Below are 26,944 nucleotides of genomic sequence, written 5' to 3' on the forward strand. Positions count from 1 at the left end.
ACACGTTGAACACATATTTAGAAAAAACACTTTATTGACTGAAATCAAGCGAGATTCCAATGACAAAACATTTAGAAACAAAGTAAAAAGACCGTTTTTTTCTTTTGAGAGGACTTGCAGTAAATCAGATGCAAAGGACATACAAATAGATACACACCGGGACAAAGACGCACTGCTAAAGAGGGTTTATGTGACATAGTTGGAATTTATCCATGGAGATCCTCCTGAAACGCTGTTTTTATTTCAGTACATGAGGCTGCACCCATAACATAAAGGCACGCTAAGGAAATTAAATAAACTTTCTTCACTGAATAAACCCAATTTTTGATGGATATTTATACATATATAAAAATTCAGAGTATCTTGTCCTTATTTTGCCGTGTTTTCGTAAACCAGGAGACGGGTTTTCTGTGTTGCCGTGACGGCTCAACGCTGACGGTCCCAGCGCCAGATGGAGGCGTCGTCACACACGGCTATCAGGATGCTGCTGTCGCGGCTGAAGCTGGTTTGCCGGATAGCCGAGGTGCATTTGGGGAGCGTCAGTGTGGTGCACCTGAGGTGGGAAAAAAAGGCAAATCAAAGTTTTAATTGTGGACAAACGATTGGTAATTAGCTGGATGGAGCGATGAATAAATGAACGGGTAAACAGTTGGATGGACCAACAATTGGTAGGCAGAAGGATAGATGGACATACTTTAAACAAGCAAATGTATCTTAAAAGTCCACCAATGTTTTGGGATCTATACCTGTCACTACAGCTTATATACAAAATAGGATATCAATCAAATTCTCAACCACTTACTTTGCTTTATGTGGATCTTCCACTTCCAGGTCCCACACGTAAAGTTTGCCCACCTGGTTTCCCAAAGCAAGCATCTGGGGATCACAGTCAAAACGGCCATCATTAATTTTCTCCATTACCAGCCCCAAACTGTGCTAAAGCTATAATATATACAATTTTAGATTATGCTGTTGATAACATGCACATTTTAAAGAAGTGACAATGTATCTGAAGAATAAAGAAATGAGACCTTCTGCCAGAAGTCCATGGAGAAGCGCATGTACCAAATGTCACACTGGCTATAATCAAAGCGCCCCAGAATCGTCACGTTGGATTCGTTGGGCTTGATGTGATCGATGTCGTCCTCCATCTTCCCAGGTTTCCAACACACAATGGCGTTTTCACAGGACTGCGGTGAAAACATTTTTCAAACCAACTGCATCAGTACCTGTGGCTTTATAGAAGCAGACTCTTCTCAATAAAAGATGACTTGCCTTTGAGAGAATCAGATCGCCGAGCCACCTCACACAGTCCACATAATTTCTGTGGATGTCTCGTGTTGAAAAGTCTGGAAAGTGAATTTTCTGTGAAACAAAGGGCCTGAAGAAAAGATCTGTATTAATAAATAACACGTTTTCTTTTTTGCATTTTGAAATAATAAAAGATCAGGAGGAGGTTTACCTGTTTGTCTTTGTGGGGTTGTACTCATACGAGCCCCGGATGGCTTTCTGCATCCGCTCTGAGTTGATCCTCCAGAGTTTCAGCGAGTGATCCATCCCACATGACATGATCTTTTCGCCCAGAAGGTCAAAATCCTGTGAAAGTATACACATTTGTTTTGATCATTGTTTGAGTGGTGTGTTATGTAACTTAGATTTACAAGCTAGCTGATTATAGCATATGAGCAGGTGGTTGCAACAAAAATGTTAACTACTGTTAGCCAGCATGCAATAGGTAGCATTTAATCTATTATTCATGAATAGGCTTCCTAAGTTAGCGAGGTAGGTGTGCCATGTATAGCAAAAATGCTAATGTTAGCATTTTAGCTGGTGATAGTTTATCAACAGGTATTTGCAACAAAGATGGTGTTGGCCACCTCTAGCCATCATTCAGTAAGTAGCATTTCAACTATTACACATTAATAGGCTTATACTTCCTAAATATGGTAAAGGTGTGCCATATATAGCTAACATGCTAATGTTAGCTAGTGATAGTATATCAGTTTAAAAAAAAATTTAACTACTGTTAGCCAGCATGCAATAAATAACATTTCAGCTATTACTTGTAAATAGGCGTCCTAAGTTTAGCAAGATAAAAGTGTGCCGTGTATAGTAAAATACTAATATTAACATTTCAGATGGTCATAGTTTATCAGCAGGGGTTTGCAATAAAGATGGTGTTGGCCACTGCCAGCAATCATGCAGTAAGTAGCATTTCAGCTATTACTTGTGAATAGGCTTATACTTCCTAAAAATGGTAAAGGTGTGCTAATATTAACATGTTAGCATGCTGATGTTAGCTAGTGATAGTATATCAGCACAGATTTGCAATAAAAATGCTAACTACTGTTAGCCAGCATGTGATAAGTAGCATTTCAGCTACTGGTAAAAAGCTCAAACTTCCTAAGGTTAGCAGGATAACGGTTTGCTATATATAAAAAGCATGCCAGTGTTAGCTAATCTTAACAGTCAACATGCTTTGTCACTCATTTTGAAAAGTGAAACTATTATATACAATTATTACACAGATTGAATTATTTTATGTCTTTATTTGGCATTTTTATGATCACGGCTCGTAGATAATTAATACCCAAAACTCAGTGTCTTAGACAATAGAAACATTACACAAAATCAATAAAAATGTATTTTCATCAGAAATGTCAGGCTTCTTATAACTATGTTCATTTCAATGCACTCAGTGCTTGGACAGGGCTTTTTTGTCTGAATTACTGCATCAATACAGCATGGCGTTAAGGCGATCAGCCTGTGGTTCTGCTAAGGTGTCCAGTGTCCAGTCTAAGGTGTTTCACGCTCTGAAATTAATCTATATATGAGTTTTACCTTCTGGAAGGAGCGACAAATGTTAATTTTTTTTTCACCATATCCTACTTTTTGGAGCTGTACCTTTCTACTTCCAATCCTTCCGTTTTACTTACAGCGCTGAGGACTTCGTCTCGATGGCCCTCCACACCTCCAAATATGGCAACTAATGTGTCCGTCTGGATGTTCCACAGACGGAGGGCGTGATCTAAAGAAACACAAAACTACAGTGTACTTATCTACTTGGGTATTACAAAATACTTTGCAAAATACTTTGCATTATGCATTACTTGATCTACATCGATCAGAGCAGCACTCTTAGGTAGTTTTCTCATACATAGTGTACTCCATATAATATATAACATTACTTGTGATGAGGTGCCACTACAGGCAGGTGATCACGTTGTAAGATGGTGGCTAACAACTTGGCTAAGGCTAAGAAGCCGTTCACCATTGGTGAAGGATTATTGCAATTTAAAAAAAGCCAAATTACAAAGAAGAAGGAAGGGACATTAGAAATACACTTTGGGTGTCGCTGTCTCCCACTGATGCTACGTTAGGGCGAGTTTTACTTTCCAAGCACTTTATATTTGCCAATATTTCTATTATAGTTAAAAAACACTTGCCTTTTACAGCAGTGGTCCCGCTTAACTATTAATCCTCTATTTAACAGCACATGGCCTCTGCATGTCACCTTTAATCTGAACTGGTCCAACGACGACAGCCATGATTACAGATAAAACTTTACAGCTGTTTATATGGTTTGCAGTCAGCTGCTTCATATGAGATTTACAGAAGCACCTGACAGTCACGCGCTCACAAAAAACTCATCTATCCTTTCAAGCTCACGCATAAATGTCAACCTTTGTTCCTTTGATACTTTTTGACAGTTTGGGTCGTTTATTAAAGCCATCAAAGAAATTCTGAATGTTCCTGAGTCATGTGGGACACTAAGGAGTAGACGGAAGCCTGATTGACGGATGGACAGAAACAGCAGCCTGGTTTACCTTTGCTGACAGACAGCAGGAGATTTGGATCCCTTGGATGGAACTTGAGCTCATTGATAGCGTTCCCATGACCTACATAATGCTAGATAGAACAAAAACAAGACAAAGTTCACCTTAAAGCACTCAGGCCTGGCCACCTCATTGAAACAGCGGGGCTGAACGGGTTCTGGAAGGAGCAGCGTGCTGCCTGAGCGGCCGTACCTTGATGCACTGCATTGTGATGTGGTTGATCACCCGGATGATGCCGCGAGACCCGGCCACTGCCAGCAGGGGGTGACTCGTGTTTGTGTCGTAGGTCCAGGCGCACGTGTAGAAGTTCTCGTCTGCCTTTGAGCACGATCGGTCAAAGAAAAGGAGAGAAGATGGACATGCTCTGTGCAGCCCTGCAGCATTTATGGCACTCTGAACTGACTTTTTTATTTTAGCAGTAGCAGCAGCAGGGTTGATAAAACAATTACATTATATGCATTGAAGGGGCTGAGGTTGGCACCCGACAACACAGGTTAAAACTACTGTTAACAAACACATATTTAAATGATCAGCTTGCTTTCATGCTGGCTGAAGGATACGTCCGCATCAACGTAGGACTGCAGGAGCCTTATTTCCCCCTGAGAGTGACACTCGTACAGAGTGACCTGTTGGAGGGAACGATCGCACTGGTTAAAGTGGAGCAGAGGAACAACAAAGACATCTGGACAGCAGATTTAGGGAAGGTAATTCTAAGTGTTGCCACAGAAGAAATTGTTAAAAGGCTTTTCCACATAGAGGAGGGGGAAGCTTCCATTATTCTCACTCCCGTTCAGCCCGTTAGTAGAAGCATAAATACAAATGTTAAATACGCATTTATGACATATTTCTAGACAAACCACAGCCTGCAAAGAAGGCAGAGTCAGAGGGAGGCTAGATGGATGGACAGATGGTTGAAGGAATGGATCAGCAGATGGATAGATGTAGTGTTTCCCCTGGAAGTTCTGTCTTACGTTTCTGTCTCTATCGTGTAAATTTATTAGGGCTGCCAGTTTTAACGCATTTTTAACGCATTAACTTTGTTAGACCATAATGGCAACTTTTTTTTACGTGCGTTAATATTCTTTCCCCGCAGCGCTCTCCGTAGTTCCAAGAATGCTAGAAGCTATAGCTAAACAGGCCCGCGCTCACATTTGCCAAGCATGCTTATTTCATGCGACTTTGGGCTTCTTTTTTCTAAAGTCGCTTGTAAATTTCATGAGTTGCGGGTTGCAAGAGCTGGTAAAGTTAAAAAGAAACTACAGCTAAGTTGGTTCAAATGGTCCAAAAATCACAAGAAGGACAGAGGCGAGCTTTTCAATAGAACCCTGTGTTTGAGATGGAAATAATGAATGCTTTTATTTTTCAGGCACTGGATAGACTACTAATCATCTGAGGTCTGTTTGCTATGATCCTTAAGTAGAAAGACATTTCCTGTATTTATTGCAACCTATATCGTTGTCGCAACATTTAATACCATTATCACACAGCGGAACTTTTTCTAATATCGTGCAGCCCTAATGAACGGATGGATGGGTGCTTGACAAATGTGTGAATGGACGGTCAGAAAGGGGCGTGATCAGATGGATATTTGGATGCAGGATGAATAGATGTATGATGGGTCCACTGATCATCATGGTAGGAGGGAAGGAATAAAAGGATGAATGGACAGAATTGACACAATAAATGTGACATTTTTTCAACAGAATGGTAAATAAAGGGTGGAAACGGAAGTGGAGACGTACCCTGTTACTGCCGACTGTAGCAAACACCAGAGGGTCCCCCTCCTTACTGTGCCAGTTAAACTGGACTCCAAACAGCGGCTGGCCGTGGTCCTCCTGAGGGAAAAACAAACGGACCACCTTTACACCAAGCGGTGTCGTGCTATATGAAGTTTAAGATGTGCTGAAGGATCTCACCCGCAGGCTGTTGACGCATTTGAAAGAATAGCGACACTTCTTGGACTTCCACTTGCCCTTTCCCCAGCTCTTCCTGCCAGGAGCGTTGGCCGTGTTGGTGGGAGTGTCCGGGCGCTCCGCGTTGGTGCCGCTCTCGACGCTGACGGCGTCATCCTGCAAAATCCCAGGGAGATCGCTGCTTTATTGGCTTTATTCTCTTTTTTACAGACAACGGCACTGACATGATCTGTTCCTACATGCACACCTGCCCCAAGCCTCCTTCACTAAGTCATGGCATCAGATTTCTCAGCTGCTGTTTCCCACACCCATTATATATATATATATATATATATATATATATATATATATATATATATATATATATATATATAGAAAACAGACGGAGGGATGACAGATGGACGGAAACAGGCAGAAAGTAAGGAGTCAGAGAGGGAAGAGAGCAATGAATAAATCAGAAAGAGACGGAGGATTGCTGGAGAAGACAGGCGGATGGGAGAAATCAAGGAAGGATAGAAGGGAGCAAACAGGAAGGATGGATGCAAATAATCAAGGAAGCAGGAAAGGTTATGGGAAAAGGTTATTAAAATAAGGAAAAAGGGACACCAGGAAGGAACTAATCCAGATCCATCCCTGTGTCAGACAACAAAACGATGAGCTCAGGTCTCTGCGCTGATCTGCGATCACAGAAAATAAACACCAAACCATAACCTTGAGCCATTACTGCATTGCTTCATCCGTCTGACAGCATCCGGGATCAGGCTGGTGATCCGCTGCACAGTCTGGAAACCCAGATGTTTTTCTAAGCTCTTCCAGCACCGACTAAGACTACAGCCAAAGCCCACATTTTCCCAGACTGCGTGGGAACCCTGCTGATGCTCTAACCCTGCACACCCAGCCGTGTGTGTCCCGGTAAGCTGGTCCCAGCGGAACCAGTGGAGGCTGCAGGTGGACAAAGATGCTCGGAGCTAAGCTCTTTAGCTTTCCGGCTGCTGTTAGCACGGAGCTAACCCGCCAAAACCAGCATCGGCCGCTGGCTGCACCCACACACGCGGACACCTGCGGGTGGGACACTCACATTCTCGTCTCCTGACATGTCCGGGTTGCTGTTCTCATCGCTGCTCAGTTTCTGTTTTTTCGCCGGCATTTCTTTTCCCGCTTGAGACGGGGACTCGGTCATGCTCTTGTTTTCTCGCATCACGGATCCACCGCTCCGCCCGCTTCCTGTTCTTCTGCGGGTTCTTTTGGCCCAGGAGTTATCCAGCGCCCCCTGCTGGACTGGAAGTAGGATTTTGCCAGAGTTTTCTGTCTCTCATGACTTTAAATTGCGTTTGTTCAAACTAAATAAATCCCTGTGCTCTGATGGGGAGAGGTTTAGTTGGTCACACAGTCAGTTGTGGCATTGATGTCTCCTCTATGTAGCTGACACAGTGCATCCCAGTCTGTAGCCTCAAAACAACTGTGCGGGGCTTCTTCAGCTTCCTGTCACCATCTTCTTACATTATTCTTCATCACAGCTGACATCCGAGCCAGGACAAACAAGACTGGGATCCGATTTGCCAGGAGGAGGTCTTGCTTTGGACATTCATGAATCCTAATCTGGCAAACCAGATTAATAATGTAGCACTTTGTTCTGCACATTATCAATCTCGGATTGTTCCCATCGAATCCGTTAGGGGAAAGGAGGGACATTTGAACTTTCAGAGCTGACTGGGTGAAGTGACACCTGGTGCCCACCTACTAAAGATTAGTTTTAACCAATCATGGTATCAAATGAAAATGTAAGCAGCTGGCGCCATGAGAAACTACAAGTTTACGCTGGTCAAGGCACTTCTTGCTGATCTTCCTTCAAAGAAGGAATATAAAACAATGTGATAGCAGCAGCTACGCATGCGCTGTCTTGCATGTTTATTTTGGTTCGGCTTTGGGCTTGGCAGAAGAAGAACGGACGCTTGCTTTTACCTCCATGGCGTCGAACGACAGGTTGCAGAAGATCTCAAACTTCTTGGTGAGCATCTGCTCAGCGACGTTGTAGATACAGACGAATTTTGAGTGGCCTCCCGCCAAAATAGAGTCCCTGTCAGCAGAGTAGCAAAGAGCTGTGAAAGACCTAAACCACGAAGGTCCAGAGTTTAAAGACAAGCCGAGCGTCTACAGACGTGCAGCTGAGGTTTCAGGCATTTGCACTCACTTTCCTTTGGCGGACTGCTTGGCTGTGATTTTATCCGTGTCCTTGCGACCCGCCTCCAGATCGTGCCGCCCGGCTATGGACCCGGTCTGTGCGGCCGTCTGGGGGTTCCAGAAACAGATTTCTCCGTTGAGGGTGGCCACAGCCAGCTCCTGGCCGTCAGGGCGGTACGTCACACACAGACCTGAGGAGAAACACACAGAGACGGGCGCTACATCATCCGAGGAAAATAAACACGGCGCATAAACATGTAGTTTAAGAGAGGAAAAAAAAAAAACATTTGCAGAACTTAAGTGTAGCTGCTGGTAAAAAAACTATATACTTCCACTCTGGGATGATCTTCTGCAGGTTGTTTTTCATTGTAATTCACTTTGGCCAACATTGGGTGATTAATTGGGTAATTTAATGAATAATTCTGCTAACCTGAGCATGATTTCTCCCTTTTCTGGTGAATAATTAACATTATTAGGCATATTAGTACCTGAACGTCATTCAAATTTCTGATAAGACTTTTGTAGAAAGTTTGTACTTTCAACCTTGCACAAGTTTTCCTTTTCAAAGCTTATTCCATTGCTTAAAGTTTGTTTAAAATTCATGACGAGGTACTTGGTATTAAAAAGGTCGCCATACAAGCTGCTTTATCTTAGTAAGTCAAAGCACCTGGCTCTTAAAGAGAAAACAAATCTGAGTTCAACAATCAGCTTGATTTCTTGGTTGCAAGAAGAAATTTTACCACTTGTGTTGTAAATATTGAAGGCCATGAGTAATGGATTCCTTTTTATGGGTCTATATGAGCTATGGTGTTTTTAGCCTTAATTGAACTCCTGTCATATAGCATTCCAAAATTGTAGCAGACAAGAATCTCTTCTCAAAAATCCATTATCATGGTCAACTCAGACAAAACTCCAAACCAAGGGTCCATCCAAGTACCTCTATTGGGTAAGCACTCTTTAGCCAAAGCGGAAGTGCGCCAGCGGTCGCCATGATAGGTGCTGTCCCAATAATGCAGTCAGTAAAGAAGGAGGTAGGAAAAGGAGCCTTTAATCTTCCTCTCACAGCTAGTTTTGCTTTGGAACCCTACAACATCAATTAACAGCGCTAAGAAGCCTTAAAGTATTGCACAATCTTTGCCCGACATGACGTATAAGCAAAGCCCCTTCACGGAATGTCCAGAGAGAAGATATGGCGTACTTTGTAGTTCATTTTCGCAAGAATGTAGTCCTGGATTTTACTCACATCATACTGTACATATACATTTCCATCAGGTCATGACATAATGGTCATTGTGGAGACAAAGTGTTTTAAACACAATGATTATGAAGCATTGCGGATCAGTTTATAAGATTTCTGCAGCGTACGAGCTAAAGCTTATGCTAACCTGAGCATAATTACTCCCTTTTCTGGTGAATGATGAACATTATTAGGCAAATTAGTACCTGGACGTCATTGAAATTTCTGATAAGACTTTGGTAAAAAATGTGTACTTTCAACCTTGCACAAGTTTCAGGAAAACCGTGGTTTTCCTTTTCAAAGCTTATTCCATTGCTTTAGGTTTGTTTAAAATTCATGACGAGGTACTTGGTATTACAAAGGTCGCCATACAAGCTGCTTTATCTTAGTAAGTCAAAGCACCTGGCTCTTAAAGAGAAAACAAATCTGAGTTCAACAATCAGCTTGATTTCTTGGTTGCAAGAAGAAATTTTACCACTTGTGTTGTAAATATTGAAGGCCTTGAGTATTGGATTCCTTTTTATGGGTCCCCTCAATACTTGGAAAATGGACATTGACCAAATACTGAGGCGCTGTGGCTTAGTTGGTCAAAGTGCCTGTCTTGTAAACAGGAGATCCTGGGTTCAAATCCCAGCAGTGCCTTTGGAGCGTCCTTCATATTTAATGTAGACAGTGAGCCAAACTTCTTACCAGAAGGGTTTGTGAGCTATGGTGTTTTTAGCCTTAATTGAACTCCTGTCATAAAGTAGTCCAAAATTTTGGCAGACAAGAATCTCTTCTCAAAAATCCATCATCATAGTCAACTCAGACAAAACTTCAAACCAAGGCTCCATCCAAGTACCTCTATTGGGTAAGCACTCTTTAGCCAAAGCGGAAGTGCGCCAGCGGTCGCCATGATAGGTGCTGTCCCAATAATGAAGTCAGCAAAGAAGGAGGTAGGAAAAGTAGCCTGTAATCTTCCTCTCACAGCTAGTTTTGCTTTGGAACCCTGCGACATCAATTACCAGCGCTTAGAAGCCTTAAAGTATTGCACAATCTTTGCCCGACATGACGTATAAGCAAAGCCCCTTCACGGAATGTCCAGAGAGAAGATATGGCGTACTTTGTAGTTCATTTTCGCAAGAATGTAGTCCGGGATTTTACTCACATCATACTGTACATATACATTTCCATCAGGTCATGACATGATGGTCATTGTGGAGACAAAGTGTTTTAAACACAATGATTATGAAGCAGTGCGGATCAGTTTCTAAGATTTCTGCAGCGTACGAGCTAAAGCTTATGCTAACCTGAGCATAATTACTCCCTTTTCTGGTGAATGATGAACATTAGGTAAATTAGTACCTGAACGTCATTGAAATTTCTGATAAGACTTTGGTAAAAAATTTGTACTTTCAACCTTGCACAAGTTTCAGGAAAACCGTGGTTTTCCTTTTCAAAGCTTATTCCATTGCTTTAGGTTTGTTTAAAATTCATGACGAGGTACTTGGTATTACAAAGGTCGCCATACAAGCTGCTTTATCTTAGTAAGTCAAAGCACCTGGCTCTTAAAGAGAAAACAAATCTGAGTTCAACAATCAGCTTGATTTCTTGGTTGCGAGAAGAAATTTTACCACTTGTGTTGTAAATATTGAAGGCCATGAGTAATGGATTCCTTTTTATGGGTCCCCTCAATACTTGGAAAATGGACACCAACCAAATACTGAGGCGCTGTGGCTTAGTTGGTCAAAGTGCCTGTCTAGTAAACAGGAGATCCTGGGTTCAAATCCCAGCAGTGCCTTTGGAGCGTCCTTCATATTTAATGTAGACAGTGAGCCAAACTTCTTACCAGAAGGGTTTGTGAGCTATGGTGTTTTTAGCCTTAATTGAACTCCTGTCATATAGCAGTAGAAAATTGTAGCAGACAAGAATCTCTTCTCAAAAATCCATCATCATAGTCAACTCAGACACATCTCCAAACCAAGGCTCCATCGAAGTACCTCTTTTGGGTAAGCACTCTTTAGCCAAAGCGGAAGTGCGCCAGCGGTCGCCATGATAGGTGCTGTCCCAATAATGAAGTCAGCAAAGAAGGAGGTAGGAAAAGTAGCCTGTAATCTTCCTCTCACAGCTAGTTTTGCTTTGGAACCCTGCAACATCAATTACCAGCGCTTAGAAGCCTTAAAGTATTGCACAATCTTTGCCCGACATGACGTATAAGCAAAGCCCCTTCACGGAATGTCCAGAGAGAAGATATGGCGTACTTTGTAGTTCATTTTCGCAAGAATGTAGTCCGGGATTTTACTCACATCATACTGTACATATACATTTCCATCAGGTCATGACATGATGGTCATTGTGGAGACAAAGTGTTTTAAACACAATGATTATGAAGCATTGCGGATCAGTTTATAAGATTTCTGCAGCGTACGAGCTAAAGCTTATGCTAACCTGAGCATAATTACTCCCTTTTCTGGTGAATGATGAACATTATTAGGCAAATTAGTACCTGAACGTCATTGAAATTTCTGATAAGACTTTGGTAAAAAATGTGTACTTTCAACCTTGCACAAGTTTCAGGAAAACCGTGGTTTTCCTTTTCAAAGCTTATTCCATTGCTTTAGGTTTGTTTAAAATTCATGACGAGGTACTTGGTATTACAAAGGTCGCCATACAAGCTGCTTTATCTTAGTAAGTCAAAGCACCTGGCTCTTAAAGAGAAAACAAATCTGAGTTCAACAATCAGCTTGATTTCTTGGTTGCAAGAAGAAATTTTACCACTTGTGTTGTAAATATTGAAGGCCATTGAGTATTGGATTCCTTTTTATGGGTCCCCTCAATACTTGGAAAATGGACATTGACCAAATACTGAGGCGCTGTGGCTTAGTTGGTCAAAGTGCCTGTCTTGTAAACAGGAGATCCTGGGTTCAAATCCCAGCAGTGCCTTTGGAGCGTCCTTCATATTTAATGTAGACAGTGAGCCAAACTTCTTACCAGAAGGGTTTGTGAGCTATGGTGTTTTTAGCCTTAATTGAACTCCTATCATAAAGCAGTCCAAAATTTTGGCAGACAAGAATCTCTTCTCAAAAATCCATCATCATAGTCAACTCAGACAAAACTTCAAACCAAGGCTCCATCCAAGTACCTCTATTGGGTAAGCACTCTTTAGCCAAAGCGGAAGTGCGCCAGCGGTCGCCATGATAGGTGCTGTCCCAATAATGAAGTCAGCAAAGAAGGAGGTAGGAAAAGGAGCCTGTAATCTTCCTCTCACAGCTAGTTTTGCTTTGGAACCCTGCAACATCAATTACCAGCGCTTAGAAGCCTTAAAGTATTGCACAATCTTTGCCCGACATGACGTATAAGCAAAGCCCCTTCACGGAATGTCCAGAGAGAAGATATGGCGTACTTTGTAGTTCATTTTCGCAAGAATGTAGTCCTGGATTTTACTCACATCATACTGTACATATACATTTCCATCAGGTCATGACATGATGGTCATTGTGGAGACAAAGTGTTTTAAACACAATGATTATGAAGCAGTGCGGATCAGTTTCTAAGATTTCTGCAGCGTACGAGCTAAAGCTTATGCTAACCTGAGCATAATTACTCCCTTTTCTGGTGAATGATGAACATTATTAGGTAAATTAGTACCTGAACGTCATTGAAATTTCTGATAAGACTTTGGTAAAAAATTTGTACTTTCAACCTTGCACAAGTTTCAGGAAAACCGTGGTTTTCCTTTTCAAAGCTTATTCCATTGCTTTAGGTTTGTTTAAAATTCATGACGAGGTACTTGGTATTACAAAGGTCGCCATACAAGCTGCTTTATCTTAGTAAGTCAAAGCACCTGGCTCTTAAAGAGAAAACAAATCTGAGTTCAACAATCAGCTTGATTTCTTGGTTGCAAGAAGAAATTTTACCACTTGTGTTGTAAATATTGAAGGCCATGAGTAATGGATTCCTTTTTATGGGTCCCCTCAATACTTGGAAAATGGACACTAACCAAATACTGAGGCGCTGTGGCTTAGTTGGTCAAAGTGCCTGTCTAGTAAACAGGAGATCCTGGGTTCAAATCCCAGCAGTGCCTTTGGAGCGTCCTTCATATTTAATGTAGACAGTGAGCCAAACTTCTTACCAGAAGGGTTTGTGAGCTATGGTGTTTTTAGCCTTAATTGAACTCCTGTCATATAGCAGTAGAAAATTGTAGCAGACAAGAATCTCTTCTCAAAAATCCATTATCATAGTCAACTCAGACAAAACTCCAAACCAAGGCTCCATCCAAGTACCTCTATTGGGTAAGCACTCTTTAGCCAAAGCGGAAGTGCGCCAGCGGTCGCCATGATAGGTGCTGTCCCAATAATGAAGTCAGCAAAGAAGGAGGTAGGAAAAGGAGCCTGTAATCTTCCTCTCACAGCTAGTTTTGCTTTGGAACCCTGCGACATCAATTACCAGCGCTTAGAAGCCTTAAAGTATTGCACAATCTTTGCCCGACATGACGTATAAGCAAAGCCCCTTCACGGAATGTCCAGAGAGAAGATATGGCGTACTTTGTAGTTCATTTTCGCAAGAATGTAGTCCTGGATTTTACTCACATCATACTGTACATATACATTTCCATCAGGTCATGACATGATGGTCATTGTGGAGACAAAGTGTTTTAAACACAATGATTATGAAGCAGTGCGGATCAGTTTCTAAGATTTCTGCAGCGTACGAGCTAAAGCTTATGCTAACCTGAGCATAATTACTCCCTTTTCTGGTGAATGATGAACATTATTAGGTAAATTAGTACCTGAACGTCATTGAAATTTCTGATAAGACTTTGGTAGAACATTTGTCCTTTCAACTTTGCACAAGTTTCAGGAAAACCGTGGTTTTCCTTTTCAAAGCTTATTCCATTGCTTTAGGTTTGTTTAAAATTCATGACGAGGTACTTGGTATTACAAAGGTCGCCATACAAGCTGCTTTATCTTAGTAAGTCAAAGCACCTGGCTCTTAAAGAGAAAACAAATCTGAGTTCAACAATCAGCTTGATTTCTTGGTTGCAAGAAGAAATTTTACCACTTGTGTTGTAAATATTGAAGGCCATGAGTAATGGATTCCTTTTTATGGGTCCCCTCAATACTTGGAAAATGGACACTAACCAAATACTGAGGCGCTGTGGCTTAGTTGGTCAAAGTGCCTGTCTAGTAAACAGGAGATCCTGGGTTCAAATCCCAGCAGTGCCTTTGGAGCGTCCTTCATATTTAATGTAGACAGTGAGCCAAACTTCTTACCAAAAGGGTTTGTGAGCTATGGTGTTTTTAGCCTTAATTGAACTCCTGTCATATGGGATTCCAAAATTGTAGCAGACAAGAATCTCTTCTCAAAAATCCATCATCATAGTCAACTCAGACAAAACTCCAAACCAAGGCTCCATCCAAGTACCTCTATTGGGTAAGCACTCTTTAGCCAAAGCGGAAGTGCGCCAGCGGTCGCCATGATAGGTGCTGTCCCAATAATGCAGTCAGCAAAGAAGGAGGTAGGAAAAGGAGCCTGTAATCTTCCTCTCACAGCTAGTTTTGCTTTGGAACCCTGCGACATCAATTACCAGCGCTTAGAAGCCTTAAAGTATTGCACAATCTTTGCCCGACATGACGTATAAGCAAAGCCCCTTCACGGAATGTCCAGAGAGAAGATATGGCGTACTTTGTAGTTCATTTTCGCAAGAATGTAGTCCTGGATTTTACTCACATCATACTGTACATATACATTTCCATCAGGTCATGACATGATGGTCATTGTGGAGACAAAGTGTTTTAAACACAATGATTATGAAGCAGTGCGGATCAGTTTCTAAGATTTCTGCAGCGTACGAGCTAAAGCTTATGCTAACCTGAGCATAATTACTCCCTTTTCTGGTGAATGATGAACATTATTAGGCAAATTAGTACCTGAACGTCATTGAAATATCTGATAAGACTTTGGTAGAAAATTTGTACTTTCAACTTTGCACAAGTTTCAGGAAAACCGTGGTTTTCCTTTTCAAAGCTTATTCCATTGCTTTAGGTTTGTTTAAAATTCATGACGAGGTACTTGGTATTACAAAGGTCGCCATACAAGCTGCTTTATCTTAGTAAGTCAAAGCACCTGGCTCTTAAAGAGAAAACAAATCTGAGTTCAACAATCAGCTTGATTTCTTGGTTGCAAGAAGAAATTTTACCACTTGTGTTGTAAATATTGAAGGCCATGAGTAATGGATTCCTTTTTATGGGTCCCCTCAATACTTGGAAAATGGACACTAACCAAAGACTGAGGCGCTGTGGCTTAGTTGGTCAAAGTGCCTGTCTAGTAAACAGGAGATCCTGGGTTCAAATCCCAGCAGTGCCTTTGGAGAGTCCTTCATATTTAATGTAGACAGTGAGCCAAACTTCTTACCAGAAGGGTTTGTGAGCTATGGTGTTTTTAGCCTTAATTGAACTCCTGTCATAAAGCAGTCCAAAATTTTGGCAGACAAGAATCTCTTCTCAAAAATCCATCATCATAGTCAACTCAGACAAAACTCCAAACCAAGGCTCCATCCAAGTACCTCTATTGGGTAAGCACTCTTTAGCCAAAGCGGAAGTGCGCCAGCGGTCGCCATGATAGGTGCTGTCCCAATAATGCAGTCAGCAAAGAAGGAGGTAGGAAAAGGAGCCTGTAATCTTCCTCTCACAGCTAGTTTTGCTTTGGAACCCTGCAACATCAATTACCAGCGCTAAGAAGCCTTAAAGTATTGCACAATCTTTGCCCGACATGACGTATAAGCAAAGCCCCTTCACGGAATGTCCAGAGAGAAGATATGGCGTACTTTGTAGTTCATTTTCGCAAGAATGTAGTCCTGGATTTTACTCACATCATACTGTACATATACATTTCCATCAGGTCATGACATGATGGTCATTGTGGAGACAAAGTGTTTTAAACACAATGATTATGAAGCAGTGCGGATCAGTTTCTAAGATTTCTGCAGCGTACGAGCTAAAGCTTATGCTAACCTGAGCATAATTACTCCCTTTTCTGGTGAATGATGAACATTATTAGGCAAATTAGTACCTGAACGTCATTGAAATATCTGATAAGACTTTGGTAGAAAATTTGTACTTTCAACTTTGCACAAGTTTCAGGAAAACCGTGGTTTTCCTTTTCAAAGCTTATTCCATTGCTTTAGGTTTGTTTAAAATTCATGACGAGGTACTTGGTATTACAAAGGTCGCCATACAAGCTGCTTTATCTTAGTAAGTCAAAGCACCTGGCTCTTAAAGAGAAAACAAATCTGAGTTCAACAATCAGCTTGATTTCTTGGTTGCAAGAAGAAATTTTACCACTTGTGTTGTAAATATTGAAGGCCATGAGTATTGGATTCCTTTTTATGGGTCCCCTCAATACTTGGAAAATGGACATTCACCAAATACTGAGGCGCTGTGGCTTAGTTGGTCAAAGTGCCTGTCTAGTAAACAGGAGATCCTGGGTTCAAATCCCAGCAGTGCCTTTGGAGCATCCTTCATATTTAATGTAGACAGTGAGCCAAACTTCTTACCAGAAGGGATTTGTGAGCTATGGTGTTTTTAGCCTTAATTGAACTCCTGTCATATAGCAGTCGAAAATTGTAGCAGACAAGAATCTCTTCTCAAAAATCCATTCATCATAGTCAACTCAGACAAAACTCCAAACCAAGGCTCCATCCAAGTACCTCTATTGGGTAAGCACTCTTTAGCCAAAGCGGAAGTGCGCCAGCGGTCGCCATGATAGGTGCTGTCCCAATAATGCAGTCAGCAAAGAAGGAGGTAGGAAAAGGAGCCTGTAATCTTCCTCTCACAGCTAGTTTTGCTTTGGAACCCTGCGACATCAATTACCAGCGCTAAGAAGCCTTAAAGTATTGCACAATCTTTGCCCGACATGACGTATAAGCAAAGCCCCTTCACGGAATGTCCAGAGAGAAGATATGGCGTACTTTGTAGTTCATTTTCGCAAGAATGTAGTCCTGGATTTTACTCGCATCATACTGTACATATACATTTCCATCAGGTCATGACATGATGGTCATTGTGGAGACAAAGTGTTTTAAACACAATGATTATGAAGCAGTGCGGATCAGTTTCTAAGATTTCTGCAGCGTACGAGCTAAAGCTTATGCTAACCTGAGCATAATTACTCCCTTTTCTGGTGAATGATGAACATTATTAGGCAAATTAGTACCTGAACGTCATTGAAATATCTGATAAGACTTTGGTAGAAAATTTGTACTTTCAACTTTGCACAAGTTTCAGGAAAACCGTGGTTTTCCTTTTCAAAGCTTATTCCATTGCTTTAGGTTTGTTTAAAATTCATGACGAGGTACTTGGTATTACAAAGGTCGCCATACAAGCTGCTTTATCTTAGTAAGTCAAAGCACCTGGCTCTTAAAGAGAAAACAAATCTGAGTTCAACAATCAGCTTGATTTCTTGGTTGCAAGAAGAAATTTTACCACTTGTGTTGTAAATATTGAAGGCCATGAGTAATGGATTCCTTTTTATGGGTCCCCTCAATACTTGGAAAATGGACATTAACCAAATACTGAGGCGCTGTGGCTTAGTTGGTCAAAGTGCCTGTCTAGTAAACAGGAGATCCTGGGTTCAAATCCCAGCAGTGCCTTTGGAGCGTCCTTCATATTTAATGTAGACAGTGAGCCAAACTTCTTACCAGAAGGGTTTGTGAGCTATGGTGTTTTTAGCCTTAATTGAACTCCTGTCATAAAGCAGTCCAAAATTTTGGCAGACAAGAATCTCTTCTCAAAAATCCATCATCATAGTCAACTCAGACAAAACTTCAAACCAAGGCTCCATCCAAGTACCTCTATTGGGTAAGCACTCTTTAGCCAAAGCGGAAGTGCGCCAGCGGTCGCCATGATAGGTGCTGTCCCAATAATGAAGTCAGCAAAGAAGGAGGTAGGAAAAGGAGCCTGTAATCTTCCTCTCACAGCTAGTTTTGCTTTGGAACCCTGCGACATCAATTACCAGCGCTTAGAAGCCTTAAAGTATTGCACAATCTTTGCCCGACATGATGTATAAGCAAAGCCCCTTCACGGAATGTCCAGAGAGAAGATATGGCGTACTTTGTAGTTCATTTTCGCAAGAATGTAGTCCTGGATTTTACTCACATCATACTGTACATATACATTTCCATCAGGTCATGACATGATGGTCATTGTGGAGACAAAGTGTTTTAAACACAATGATTATGAAGCAGTGCGGATCAGTTTCTAAGATTTCTGCAGCGTACGAGCTAAAGCTTATGCTAACCTGAGCATAATTACTCCCTTTTCTGGTGAATGATGAACATTAGGTAAATTAGTACCTGAACATCATTGAAATATCTGATAAGACTTTGGTAGAAAATTTGTACTTTCAACTTTGCACAAGTTTCAGGAAAACCATGGTTTTCTTTTTCAATGCTTATTCCATTGCTTTAGGTTTGTTTAAAATTCATGACGAGGTACTTGGTATTACAAAGGTCGCCATACAAGCTGCTTTATCTTAGTAAGTCAAAGCACCTGGCTCTTAAAGAGAAAACAAATCTGAGTTCAACAATCAGCTTGATTTCTTGGTTGCAAGAAGAAATTTTACCACTTGTGTTGTAAATATTGAAGGCCATGAGTAATGGATTCCTTTTTATGGGTCCCCTCAATACTTGGAAAATGGACACTAACCAAAGACTGAGGCGCTGTGGCTTAGTTGGTCAAAGTGCCTGTCTAGTAAACAGGAGATCCTGGGTTCAAATCCCAGCAGTGCCTTTGGAGCATCCTTCATATTTAATGTAGACAGTGAGCCAAACTTCTTACCAGAAGGGATTTGTGAGCTATGGTGTTTTTAGCCTTAATTGAACTCCTGTCATATAGCAGTAGAAAATTGTAGCAGACAAGAATCTCTTCTCAAAAATCCATTATCATAGTCAACTCAGACAAAACTCCAAACCAAGGGTCCATCCAAGTACCTTTATTGGGCAAGCACTCTTTAGCCAAAGCGGAAGTGCGCCAGCGGTCGCCATGATAGGTGCTGTCCCAATAATGCAGTCAGCAAAGAAGGAGGTAGGAAAAGGAGCCTGTAATCTTCCTCTCACAGCTAGTTTTGCTTTGGAACCCTGCGACATCAATTACCAGCGCTAAGAAGCCTTAAAGTATTGCACAATCTTTGCCCGACATGACGTATAAGCAAAGCCCCTTCACGGAATGTCCAGAGAGAAGATATGGCGTACTTTGTAGTTCATTTTCGCAAGAATGTAGTCCTGGATTTTACTCGCATCATACTGTACATATACATTTCCATCAGGTCATGACATGATGGTCATTGTGGAGACAAAGTGTTTTAAACACAATGATTATGAAGCAGTGCGGATCAGTTTCTAAGATTTCTGCAGCGTACGAGCTAAAGCTTATGCTAACCTGAGCATAATTACTCCCTTTTCTGGTGAATGATGAACATTATTAGGCAAATTAGTACCTGAACGTCATTGAAATATCTGATAAGACTTTGGTAGAAAATTTGTACTTTCAACTTTGCACAAGTTTCAGGAAAACCGTGGTTTTCCTTTTCAAAGCTTATTCCATTGCTTTAGGTTTGTTTAAAATTCATGACGAGGTACTTGGTATTACAAAGGTCGCCATACAAGCTGCTTTATCTTAGTAAGTCAAAGCACCTGGCTCTTAAAGAGAAAACAAATCTGAGTTCAACAATCAGCTTGATTTCTTGGTTGCAAGAAGAAATTTTACCACTTGTGTTGTAAATATTGAAGGCCATGAGTAATTGGATTCCTTTTTATGGGTCCCCTCAATACTTGGAAAATGGACACTTACCAAATACTGAGGCGCTGTGGCTTAGTTGGTCAAAGTGCCTGTCTAGTAAACAGGAGATCCTGGGTTCAAATCCCAGCAGTGCCTTTGGAGCATCCTTCATATTTAATGTAGACAGTGAGCCAAACTTCTTACCAGAAGGGTTTGTGAGCTATGGTGTTTTTAGCCTTAATTGAACTCCTGTCATATAGCATTCCAAAATTGTAGCAGACAAGAATCTCTTCTCAAAAATCCATCATCATAGTCAACTCAGACAAAACTTCAAACCAAGGCTCCATCCAAGTACCTCTATTGGGTAAGCACTCTTTAGCCAAAGCGGAAGTGCGCCAGCGGTCGCCATGATAGGTGCTGTCCCAATAATGCAGTCAGCAAAGAAGGAGGTAGGAAAAGGAGCCTGTAATCTTCCTCTCACAGCTAGTTTTGCTTTGGAACCCTGCGACATCAATTACCAGCGCTAAGAAGCCTTAAAGTATTGCACAATCTTTGCCCGACATGACGTATAAGCAAAGCCCCTTCACGGAATGTCCAGAGAGAAGATATGGCGTACTTTGTAGTTCATTTTCGCAAGAATGTAGTCCTGGATTTTACTCGCATCATACTGTACATATACATTTCCATCAGGTCATGACATGATGGTCATTGTGGAGACAAAGTGTTTTAAACACAATGATTATGAAGCAGTGTGAATCAGTTTCTAAGATTTCTGCAGCGTACGAGCTAAAGCTTATGCTAACCTGAGCATAATTACTCCCTTTTCTGGTGAATGATGAACATTATTAGGCAAATTAGTACCTGAACGTCATTGAAATATCTGATAAGACTTTGGTAGAAAATTTGTACTTTCAACTTTGCACAAGTTTCAGGAAAACCGTGGTTTTCCTTTTCAAAGCTTATTCCATTGCTTTAGGTTTGTTTAAAATTCATGACGAGGTACTTGGTATTACAAAGGTCGCCATACAAGCTGCTTTATCTTAGTAAGTCAAAGCACCTGGCTCTTAAAGAGAAAACAAATCTGAGTTCAACAATCAGCTTGATTTCTTGGTTGCAAGAAGAAATTTTACCACTTGCGTTATAAATATTGAAGGCCATGAGTATTGGATTCCTTTTTATGGGTCCCCTCAATACTTGGAAAATGGACATTGACCAAATACTGAGGCGCTGTGGCTTAGTTGGTCAAAGTGCCTGTCTAGTAAACAGGAGATCCTGGGTTCAAATCCCAGCAGTGCCTTTGGAGCATCCTTCATATTTAATGTAGACAGTGAGCCAAACTTCTTACCAGAAGGGTTTGTGAGCTATGGTGTTTTTAGCCTTAATTGAACTCCTGTCATAAAGCAGTCCAAAATTTTGGCAGACAAGAATCTCTTCTCAAAAATCCATCATCATAGTCAACTCAGACAAAACTTCAAACCAAGGCTCCATCCAAGTACCTCTATTGGGTAAGCACTCTTTAGCCAAAGCGGAAGTGCGCCAGCGGTCGCCATGATAGGTGCTGTCCCAATAATGCAGTCAGCAAAGAAGGAGGTAGGAAAAGGAGCCTGTAATCTTCCTCTCACAGCTAGTTTTGCTTTGGAACCCTGCAACATCAATTACCAGCGCAAAGAAGCCTTAAAGTATTGCACAATCTTTGCTCGACATGATGTATAAGCAAAGCCCCTTCACGGAATGTCCAGAGAGAAGATATGGCGTACTTTGTAGTTCATTTTCGCAAGAATGTAGTCCTGGATTTTACTCACATCATACTGTACATATACATTTCCATCAGGTCATGACATGATGGTCATTGTGGAGACAAAGTGTTTTAAACACAATGATTATGAAGCAGTGCGGATCAGTTTCTAAGATTTCTGCAGCGTACGAGCTAAAGCTTATGCTAACCTGAGCATAATTACTCCCTTTTCTGGTGAATGATGAACATTATTAGGCAAATTAGTACCTGAACGTCATTGAAATTTCTGATAAGACTTTGGTAGAAAATTTGTACTTTCAACTTTGCACAAGTTTCAGGAAAACCGTGGTTTTCCTTTTCAAAGCTTATTCCATTGCTTTAGGTTTGTTTAAAATTCATGACGAGGTACTTGGTATTACAAAGGTCGCCATACAAGCTGCTTTATCTTAGTAAGTCAAAGCACCTGGCTCTTAAAGAGAAAACAAATCTGAGTTCAACAATCAGCTTGATTTCTTGGTTGCAAGAAGAAATTTTACCACTTGTGTTATAAATATTGAAGGCCATGAGTATTGGATTCCTTTTTATGGGTCCCCTCAATACTTGGAAAATGGACATTACCAAATACTGAGGCGCTGTGGCTTAGTTGGTCAAAGTGCCTGTCTAGTAAACAGGAGATCCTGGGTTCAAATCCCAGCAGTGCCTTTGGAGCATCCTTCATATTTAATGTAGACAGTGAGCCAAACTTCTTACAAAAGGATTTGTGAGCTATGGTGTTTTTAGCCTTAATTGAACTCCTGTCATATAGCAGTCGAAAATTGTAGCAGACAAGAATCTCTTCTCAAAAATCCATTATCATAGTCAACTCAGACAAAACTCCAAACCAAGGCTCCATCCAAGTACCTCTATTGGGTAAGCACTCTTTAGCCAAAGCGGAAGTGCGCCAGCGGTCGCCATGATAGGTGCTGTCCCAATAATGCAGTCAGCAAAGAAGGAGGTAGGAAAAGGAGCCTGTAATCTTCCTCTCACAGCTAGTTTTGCTTTGGAACCCTGCGACATCAATTACCAGCGCTAAGAAGCCTTAAAGTATTGCACAATCTTTGCCCGACATGACGTATAAGCAAAGCCCCTTCACGGAATGTCCAGAGAGAAGATATGGCGTACTTTGTAGTTCATTTTCGCAAGAATGTAGTCCTGGATTTTACTCGCATCATACTGTACATATACATTTCCATCAGGTCATGACATGATGGTCATTGTGGAGACAAAGTGTTTTAAACACAATGATTATGAAGCAGTGCGGATCAGTTTCTAAGATTTCTGCAGCGTACGAGCTAAAGCTTATGCTAACCTGAGCATAATTACTCCCTTTTCTGGTGAATGATGAACATTATTAGGCAAATTAGTACCTGAACGTCATTGAAATATCTGATAAGACTTTGGTAGAAAATTTGTACTTTCAACTTTGCACAAGTTTCAGGAAAACCGTGGTTTTCCTTTTCAAAGCTTATTCCATTGCTTTAGGTTTGTTTAAAATTCATGACGAGGTACTTGGTATTACAAAGGTCGCCATACAAGCTGCTTTATCTTAGTAAGTCAAAGCACCTGGCTCTTAAAGAGAAAACAAATCTGAGTTCAACAATCAGCTTGATTTCTTGGTTGCAAGAAGAAATTTTACCACTTGTGTTGTAAATATTGAAGGCCATGAGTAATTGGATTCCTTTTTATGGGTCCCCTCAATACTTGGAAAATGGACACTAACCAAAGACTGAGGCGCTGTGGCTTAGTTGGTCAAAGTGCCTGTCTAGTAAACAGGAGATCCTGGGTTCAAATCCCAGCAGTGCCTTTGGAGCAGTCCTTCATATTTAATGTAGACAGTGAGCCAAACTTCTTACCAGAAGGGTTTGTGAGCTATGGTGTTTTTAGCCTTAATTGAACTCCTGTCATAAAGCAGTCCAAAATTTTGGCAGACAAGAATCTCTTCTCAAAAATCCATCATCATAGTCAACTCAGACAAAACTTCAAACCAAGGCTCCATCCAAGTACCTCTATTGGGTAAGCACTCTTTAGCCAAAGCGGAAGTGCGCCAGCGGTCGCCATGATAGGTGCTGTCCCAATAATGCAGTCAGCAAAGAAGGAGGTAGGAAAAGGAGCCTGTAATCTTCCTCTCACAGATAGTTTTGCTTTGGAACCCTGCGACATCAATTACCAGCGCTTAGAAGCCTTAAAGTATTGCACAATCTTTGCCCGACATGATGTATAAGCAAAGCCCCTTCACGGAATGTCCAGAGAGAAGATATGGCGTACTTTGTAGTTCATTTTCGCAAGAATGTAGTCCTGGATTTTACTCACATCATACTGTACATATACATTTCCATCAGGTCATGACATGATGGTCATTGTGGAGACAAAGTGTTTTAAACACAATGATTATGAAGCAGTGCGGATCAGTTTCTAAGATTTCTGCAGCGTACGAGCTAAAGCTTATGCTAACCTGAGCATAATTACTCCCTTTTCTGGTGAATGATGAACATTATTAGGCAAATTAGTACCTGAACGTCATTGAAATTTCTGATAAGACTTTGGTAGAAAATTTGTACTTTCAACTTTGCACAAGTTTCAGGAAAACCGTGGTTTTCCTTTTCAAAGCTTATTCCATTGCTTTAGGTTTGTTTAAAATTCATGACGAGGTACTTGGTATTACAAAGGTCGCCATACAAGCTGCTTTATCTTAGTAAGTCAAAGCACCTGGCTCTTAAAGAGAAAACAAATCTGAGTTCAACAATCAGCTTGATTTCTTGGTTGCAAGAAGAAATTTTACCACTTGTGTTATAAATATTGAAGGCCATGAGTATTGGATTCCTTTTTATGGGTCCCCTCAATACTTGGAAAATGGACACTAACCAAATACTGAGGCGCTGTGGCTTAGTTGGTCAAAGTGCCTGTCTAGTAAACAGGAGATCCTGGGTTCAAATCCCAGCAGTGCCTTTGGAGCATCCTTCATATTTAATGTAGACAGTGAGCCAAACTTCTTACCAGAAGGATTTGTGAGCTATGGTGTTTTTAGCCTTAATTGAACTCCTGTCATATAGCAGTCGAAAATTGTAGCAGACAAGAATCTCTTCTCAAAAATCCATTATCATAGGTCAACTCAGACAAAACTTCAAACCAAGGCTCCATCCAAGTACCTCCATTGGGTAAGCCTCTTTAGCCAAAGCGGAAGTGCGCCAGCGGTCGCCATGATAGGTGCTGTCCCAATAATGCAGTCAGCAAAGAAGGAGGTAGGAAAAGGAGCCTGTAATCTTCCTCTCACAGCTAGTTTTGCTTTGGAACCCTGCGACATCAATTACCAGCGCTAAGAAGCCTTAAAGTATTGCACAATCTTTGCCCGACATGACGTATAAGCAAAGCCCCTTCACGGAATGTCCAGAGAGAAGATATGGCGTACTTTGTAGTTCATTTTCGCAAGAATGTAGTCCTGGATTTTACTCGCATCATACTGTACATATACATTTCCATCAGGTCATGACATGATGGTCATTGTGGAGACAAAGTGTTTTAAACACAATGATTATGAAGCAGTGCGGATCAGTTTCTAAGATTTCTGCAGCGTACGAGCTAAAGCTTATGCTAACCTGAGCATAATTACTCCCTTTTCTGGTGAATGATGAACATTATTAGGTAAATTAGTACCTGAACATCATTGAAATATCTGATAAGACTTTGGTAGAAAATTTGTACTTTCAACTTTGCACAAGTTTCAGGAAAACCATGGTTTTCTTTTTCAATGCTTATTCCATTGCTTTAGGTTTGTTTAAAATTCATGACGAGGTACTTGGTATTACAAAGGTCGCCATACAAGCTGCTTTATCTTAGTAAGTCAAAGCACCTGGCTCTTAAAGAGAAAACAAATCTTAGTTCAACAATCAGCTTGATTTCTTGGTTGCAAGAAGAAATTTTACCACTTGTGTTGTAAATATTGAAGGCCATGAGTAATGGATTCCTTTTTATGGGTCCCCTCAATACTTGGAAAATGGACACTAACCAAATACTGAGGCGCTGTGGCTTAGTTGGTCAAAGTGCCTGTCTAGTAAACAGGAGATCCTGGGTTCAAATCCCAGCAGTGCCTTTGGAGCATCCTTCATATTTAATGTAGACAGTGAGCCAAACTTCTTACCAAAAGGGTTTGTGAGCTATGGTGTTTTTAGCCTTAATTGAACTCCTGTCATATAGCAGTCCAAAATTGTAGCAGACAAGAATCTCTTCTCAAAAATCCATCATCATAGTCAACTCAGACAAAACTTCAAACCAAGGCTCCATCCAAGTACCTCTATTGGGTAAGCACTCTTTAGCCAAAGCGGAAGTGCGCCAGCGGTCGCCATGATAGGTGCTGTCCCAATAATGCAGTCAGCAAAGAAGGAGGTAGGAAAAGGAGCCTGTAATCTTCCTCTCACAGCTAGTTTTGCTTTGGAACCCTGCGACATCAATTACCAGCGCTAAGAAGCCTTAAAGTATTGCACAATCTTTGCCCGACATGACGTATAAGCAAAGCCCCTTCACGGAATGTCCAGAGAGAAGATATGGCGTACTTTGTAGTTCATTTTCGCAAGAATGTAGTCCTGGATTTTACTCACATCATACTGTACATATACATTTCCATCAGGTCATGACATGATGGTCATTGTGGAGACAAAGTGTTTTAAACACAATGATTATGAAGCAGTGCGGATCAGTTTCTAAGATTTCTGCAGCGTACGAGCTAAAGCTTATGCTAACCTGAGCATAATTACTCCCTTTTCTGGTGAATGATGAACATTATTAGGCAAATTAGTACCTGAACGTCATTGAAATATCTGATAAGACTTTGGTAGAAAATTTGTACTTTCAACTTTGCACAAGTTTCAGGAAAACCGTGGTTTTCCTTTTCAAAGCTTATTCCATTGCTTTAGGTTTGTTTAAAATTCATGACGAGGTACTTGGTATTACAAAGGTCGCCATACAAGCTGCTTTATCTTAGTAAGTCAAAGCACCTGGCTCTTAAAGAGAAAACAAATCTGAGTTCAACAATCAGCTTGATTTCTTGGTTGCAAGAAGAAATTTTACCACTTGTGTTGTAAATATTGAAGGCCATGAGTATTGGATTCCTTTTTATGGGTCCCCTCAATACTTGGAAAATGGACATTAACCAAATACTGAGGCGCTGTGGCTTAGTTGGTCAAAGTGCCTGTCTAGTAAACAGGAGATCCTGGGTTCAAATCCCAGCAGTGCCTTTGGAGCATCCTTCATATTTA

The 26,944-nt window shown here is 41.1% G+C and overlaps 2 protein-coding genes and 16 non-coding genes across 18 annotated transcripts; 16 read left to right on the forward strand and 2 right to left on the reverse strand.

Annotated features, from left to right (window-relative positions):
• Positions 1 to 16: 16 nt before the first annotated feature.
• Positions 17 to 6,986, reverse strand: eed (embryonic ectoderm development). Its single transcript, XM_012877433.3, has 12 exons — positions 6,828 to 6,986; positions 5,753 to 5,905; positions 5,579 to 5,671; positions 4,397 to 4,462; positions 4,029 to 4,154; positions 3,828 to 3,909; positions 2,937 to 3,028; positions 1,463 to 1,596; positions 1,276 to 1,381; positions 1,032 to 1,190; positions 803 to 876; positions 17 to 553 (listed from the first exon to the last, which is right to left on the reverse strand). The coding sequence occupies exons 1-12, from the start codon at positions 6,945 to 6,947 to the stop codon at positions 427 to 429; spliced, it is 1,332 nt and encodes a 443-aa protein (XP_012732887.1). The 5' UTR covers positions 6,948 to 6,986; the 3' UTR covers positions 17 to 426.
• A 656-nt stretch (positions 6,987 to 7,642) lies between these two features.
• On the reverse strand, positions 7,643 to 10,281 carry LOC110369443 (periodic tryptophan protein 2 homolog). Its single transcript, XM_036128537.1, has 3 exons — positions 10,270 to 10,281; positions 7,941 to 8,236; positions 7,643 to 7,859 (listed from the first exon to the last, which is right to left on the reverse strand). Exons 1-3 carry the CDS (start codon positions 10,279 to 10,281, stop codon positions 7,658 to 7,660), a joined length of 510 nt encoding a protein of 169 aa, XP_035984430.1. The 3' UTR covers positions 7,643 to 7,657.
• On the forward strand, positions 9,736 to 9,809 carry trnat-ugu. Its single transcript has one exon. It is a non-coding gene; the product is annotated as a tRNA-Thr (tRNA).
• Positions 10,282 to 10,873: 592 nt separating the features above from the next.
• Positions 10,874 to 10,947, forward strand: trnat-agu. Its single transcript has one exon. It is a non-coding gene; the product is annotated as a tRNA-Thr (tRNA).
• A 1,068-nt stretch (positions 10,948 to 12,015) lies between these two features.
• On the forward strand, positions 12,016 to 12,089 carry trnat-ugu. The gene has a single exon. It is a non-coding gene; the product is annotated as a tRNA-Thr (tRNA).
• Positions 12,090 to 13,156: 1,067 nt separating this feature from the next.
• trnat-agu lies at positions 13,157 to 13,230 on the forward strand. Its single transcript has one exon. It is a non-coding gene; the product is annotated as a tRNA-Thr (tRNA).
• A 1,067-nt stretch (positions 13,231 to 14,297) lies between these two features.
• On the forward strand, positions 14,298 to 14,371 carry trnat-agu. Its single transcript has one exon. It is a non-coding gene; the product is annotated as a tRNA-Thr (tRNA).
• A 1,067-nt stretch (positions 14,372 to 15,438) lies between these two features.
• trnat-agu lies at positions 15,439 to 15,512 on the forward strand. The gene has a single exon. It is a non-coding gene; the product is annotated as a tRNA-Thr (tRNA).
• A 1,067-nt stretch (positions 15,513 to 16,579) lies between these two features.
• Positions 16,580 to 16,653, forward strand: trnat-agu. Its single transcript has one exon. It is a non-coding gene; the product is annotated as a tRNA-Thr (tRNA).
• Positions 16,654 to 17,722: 1,069 nt separating this feature from the next.
• On the forward strand, positions 17,723 to 17,796 carry trnat-agu. Its single transcript has one exon. It is a non-coding gene; the product is annotated as a tRNA-Thr (tRNA).
• Positions 17,797 to 18,860: 1,064 nt separating this feature from the next.
• Positions 18,861 to 18,934, forward strand: trnat-agu. The gene has a single exon. It is a non-coding gene; the product is annotated as a tRNA-Thr (tRNA).
• Positions 18,935 to 20,003: 1,069 nt separating this feature from the next.
• Positions 20,004 to 20,077, forward strand: trnat-agu. Its single transcript has one exon. It is a non-coding gene; the product is annotated as a tRNA-Thr (tRNA).
• Positions 20,078 to 21,144: 1,067 nt separating this feature from the next.
• Positions 21,145 to 21,218, forward strand: trnat-agu. Its single transcript has one exon. It is a non-coding gene; the product is annotated as a tRNA-Thr (tRNA).
• Positions 21,219 to 22,284: 1,066 nt separating this feature from the next.
• trnat-agu lies at positions 22,285 to 22,358 on the forward strand. The gene has a single exon. It is a non-coding gene; the product is annotated as a tRNA-Thr (tRNA).
• Positions 22,359 to 23,425: 1,067 nt separating this feature from the next.
• trnat-agu lies at positions 23,426 to 23,499 on the forward strand. Its single transcript has one exon. It is a non-coding gene; the product is annotated as a tRNA-Thr (tRNA).
• A 1,068-nt stretch (positions 23,500 to 24,567) lies between these two features.
• Positions 24,568 to 24,641, forward strand: trnat-agu. The gene has a single exon. It is a non-coding gene; the product is annotated as a tRNA-Thr (tRNA).
• A 1,067-nt stretch (positions 24,642 to 25,708) lies between these two features.
• Positions 25,709 to 25,782, forward strand: trnat-agu. Its single transcript has one exon. It is a non-coding gene; the product is annotated as a tRNA-Thr (tRNA).
• A 1,067-nt stretch (positions 25,783 to 26,849) lies between these two features.
• Positions 26,850 to 26,923, forward strand: trnat-agu. The gene has a single exon. It is a non-coding gene; the product is annotated as a tRNA-Thr (tRNA).
• Positions 26,924 to 26,944: the final 21 nt, after the last annotated feature.

Source organism: Fundulus heteroclitus, chromosome 24 (genome assembly GCF_011125445.2).
Source record: "Fundulus heteroclitus isolate FHET01 chromosome 24, MU-UCD_Fhet_4.1, whole genome shotgun sequence".
Classification (NCBI taxonomy): Eukaryota; Metazoa; Chordata; class Actinopteri; order Cyprinodontiformes; family Fundulidae; genus Fundulus; species Fundulus heteroclitus.

What these genes read in the sequence shown, in the direction of transcription:
- LOC110369443 (XM_036128537.1), bottom strand. An exon ending in AAGCAGTCCGCCAAAGGAAA is followed by an intron (nt 7,860 to 7,940) that starts GTGAGTGCAAAT and finishes TTCGTGGTTTAG; the next exon opens with GTCTTTCACAGCTCTTTGCT.
- eed (XM_012877433.3), bottom strand. Translation starts at nt 6,947, where the DNA reads ATGCGAGAAAACAAGAGCATGACCGAGTCCCCGTCTCAAGCGGGAAAA. An exon ending in AATGCGTCAACAGCCTGCGG is followed by an intron (nt 5,672 to 5,752) that starts GTGAGATCCTTC and finishes TTTTTCCCTCAG; the next exon opens with GAGGACCACGGCCAGCCGCT. An exon ending in CTACAGTCGGCAGTAACAGG is followed by an intron (nt 4,463 to 5,578) that starts GTACGTCTCCAC and finishes TCCCTCCAACAG; the next exon opens with GTCACTCTGTACGAGTGTCA.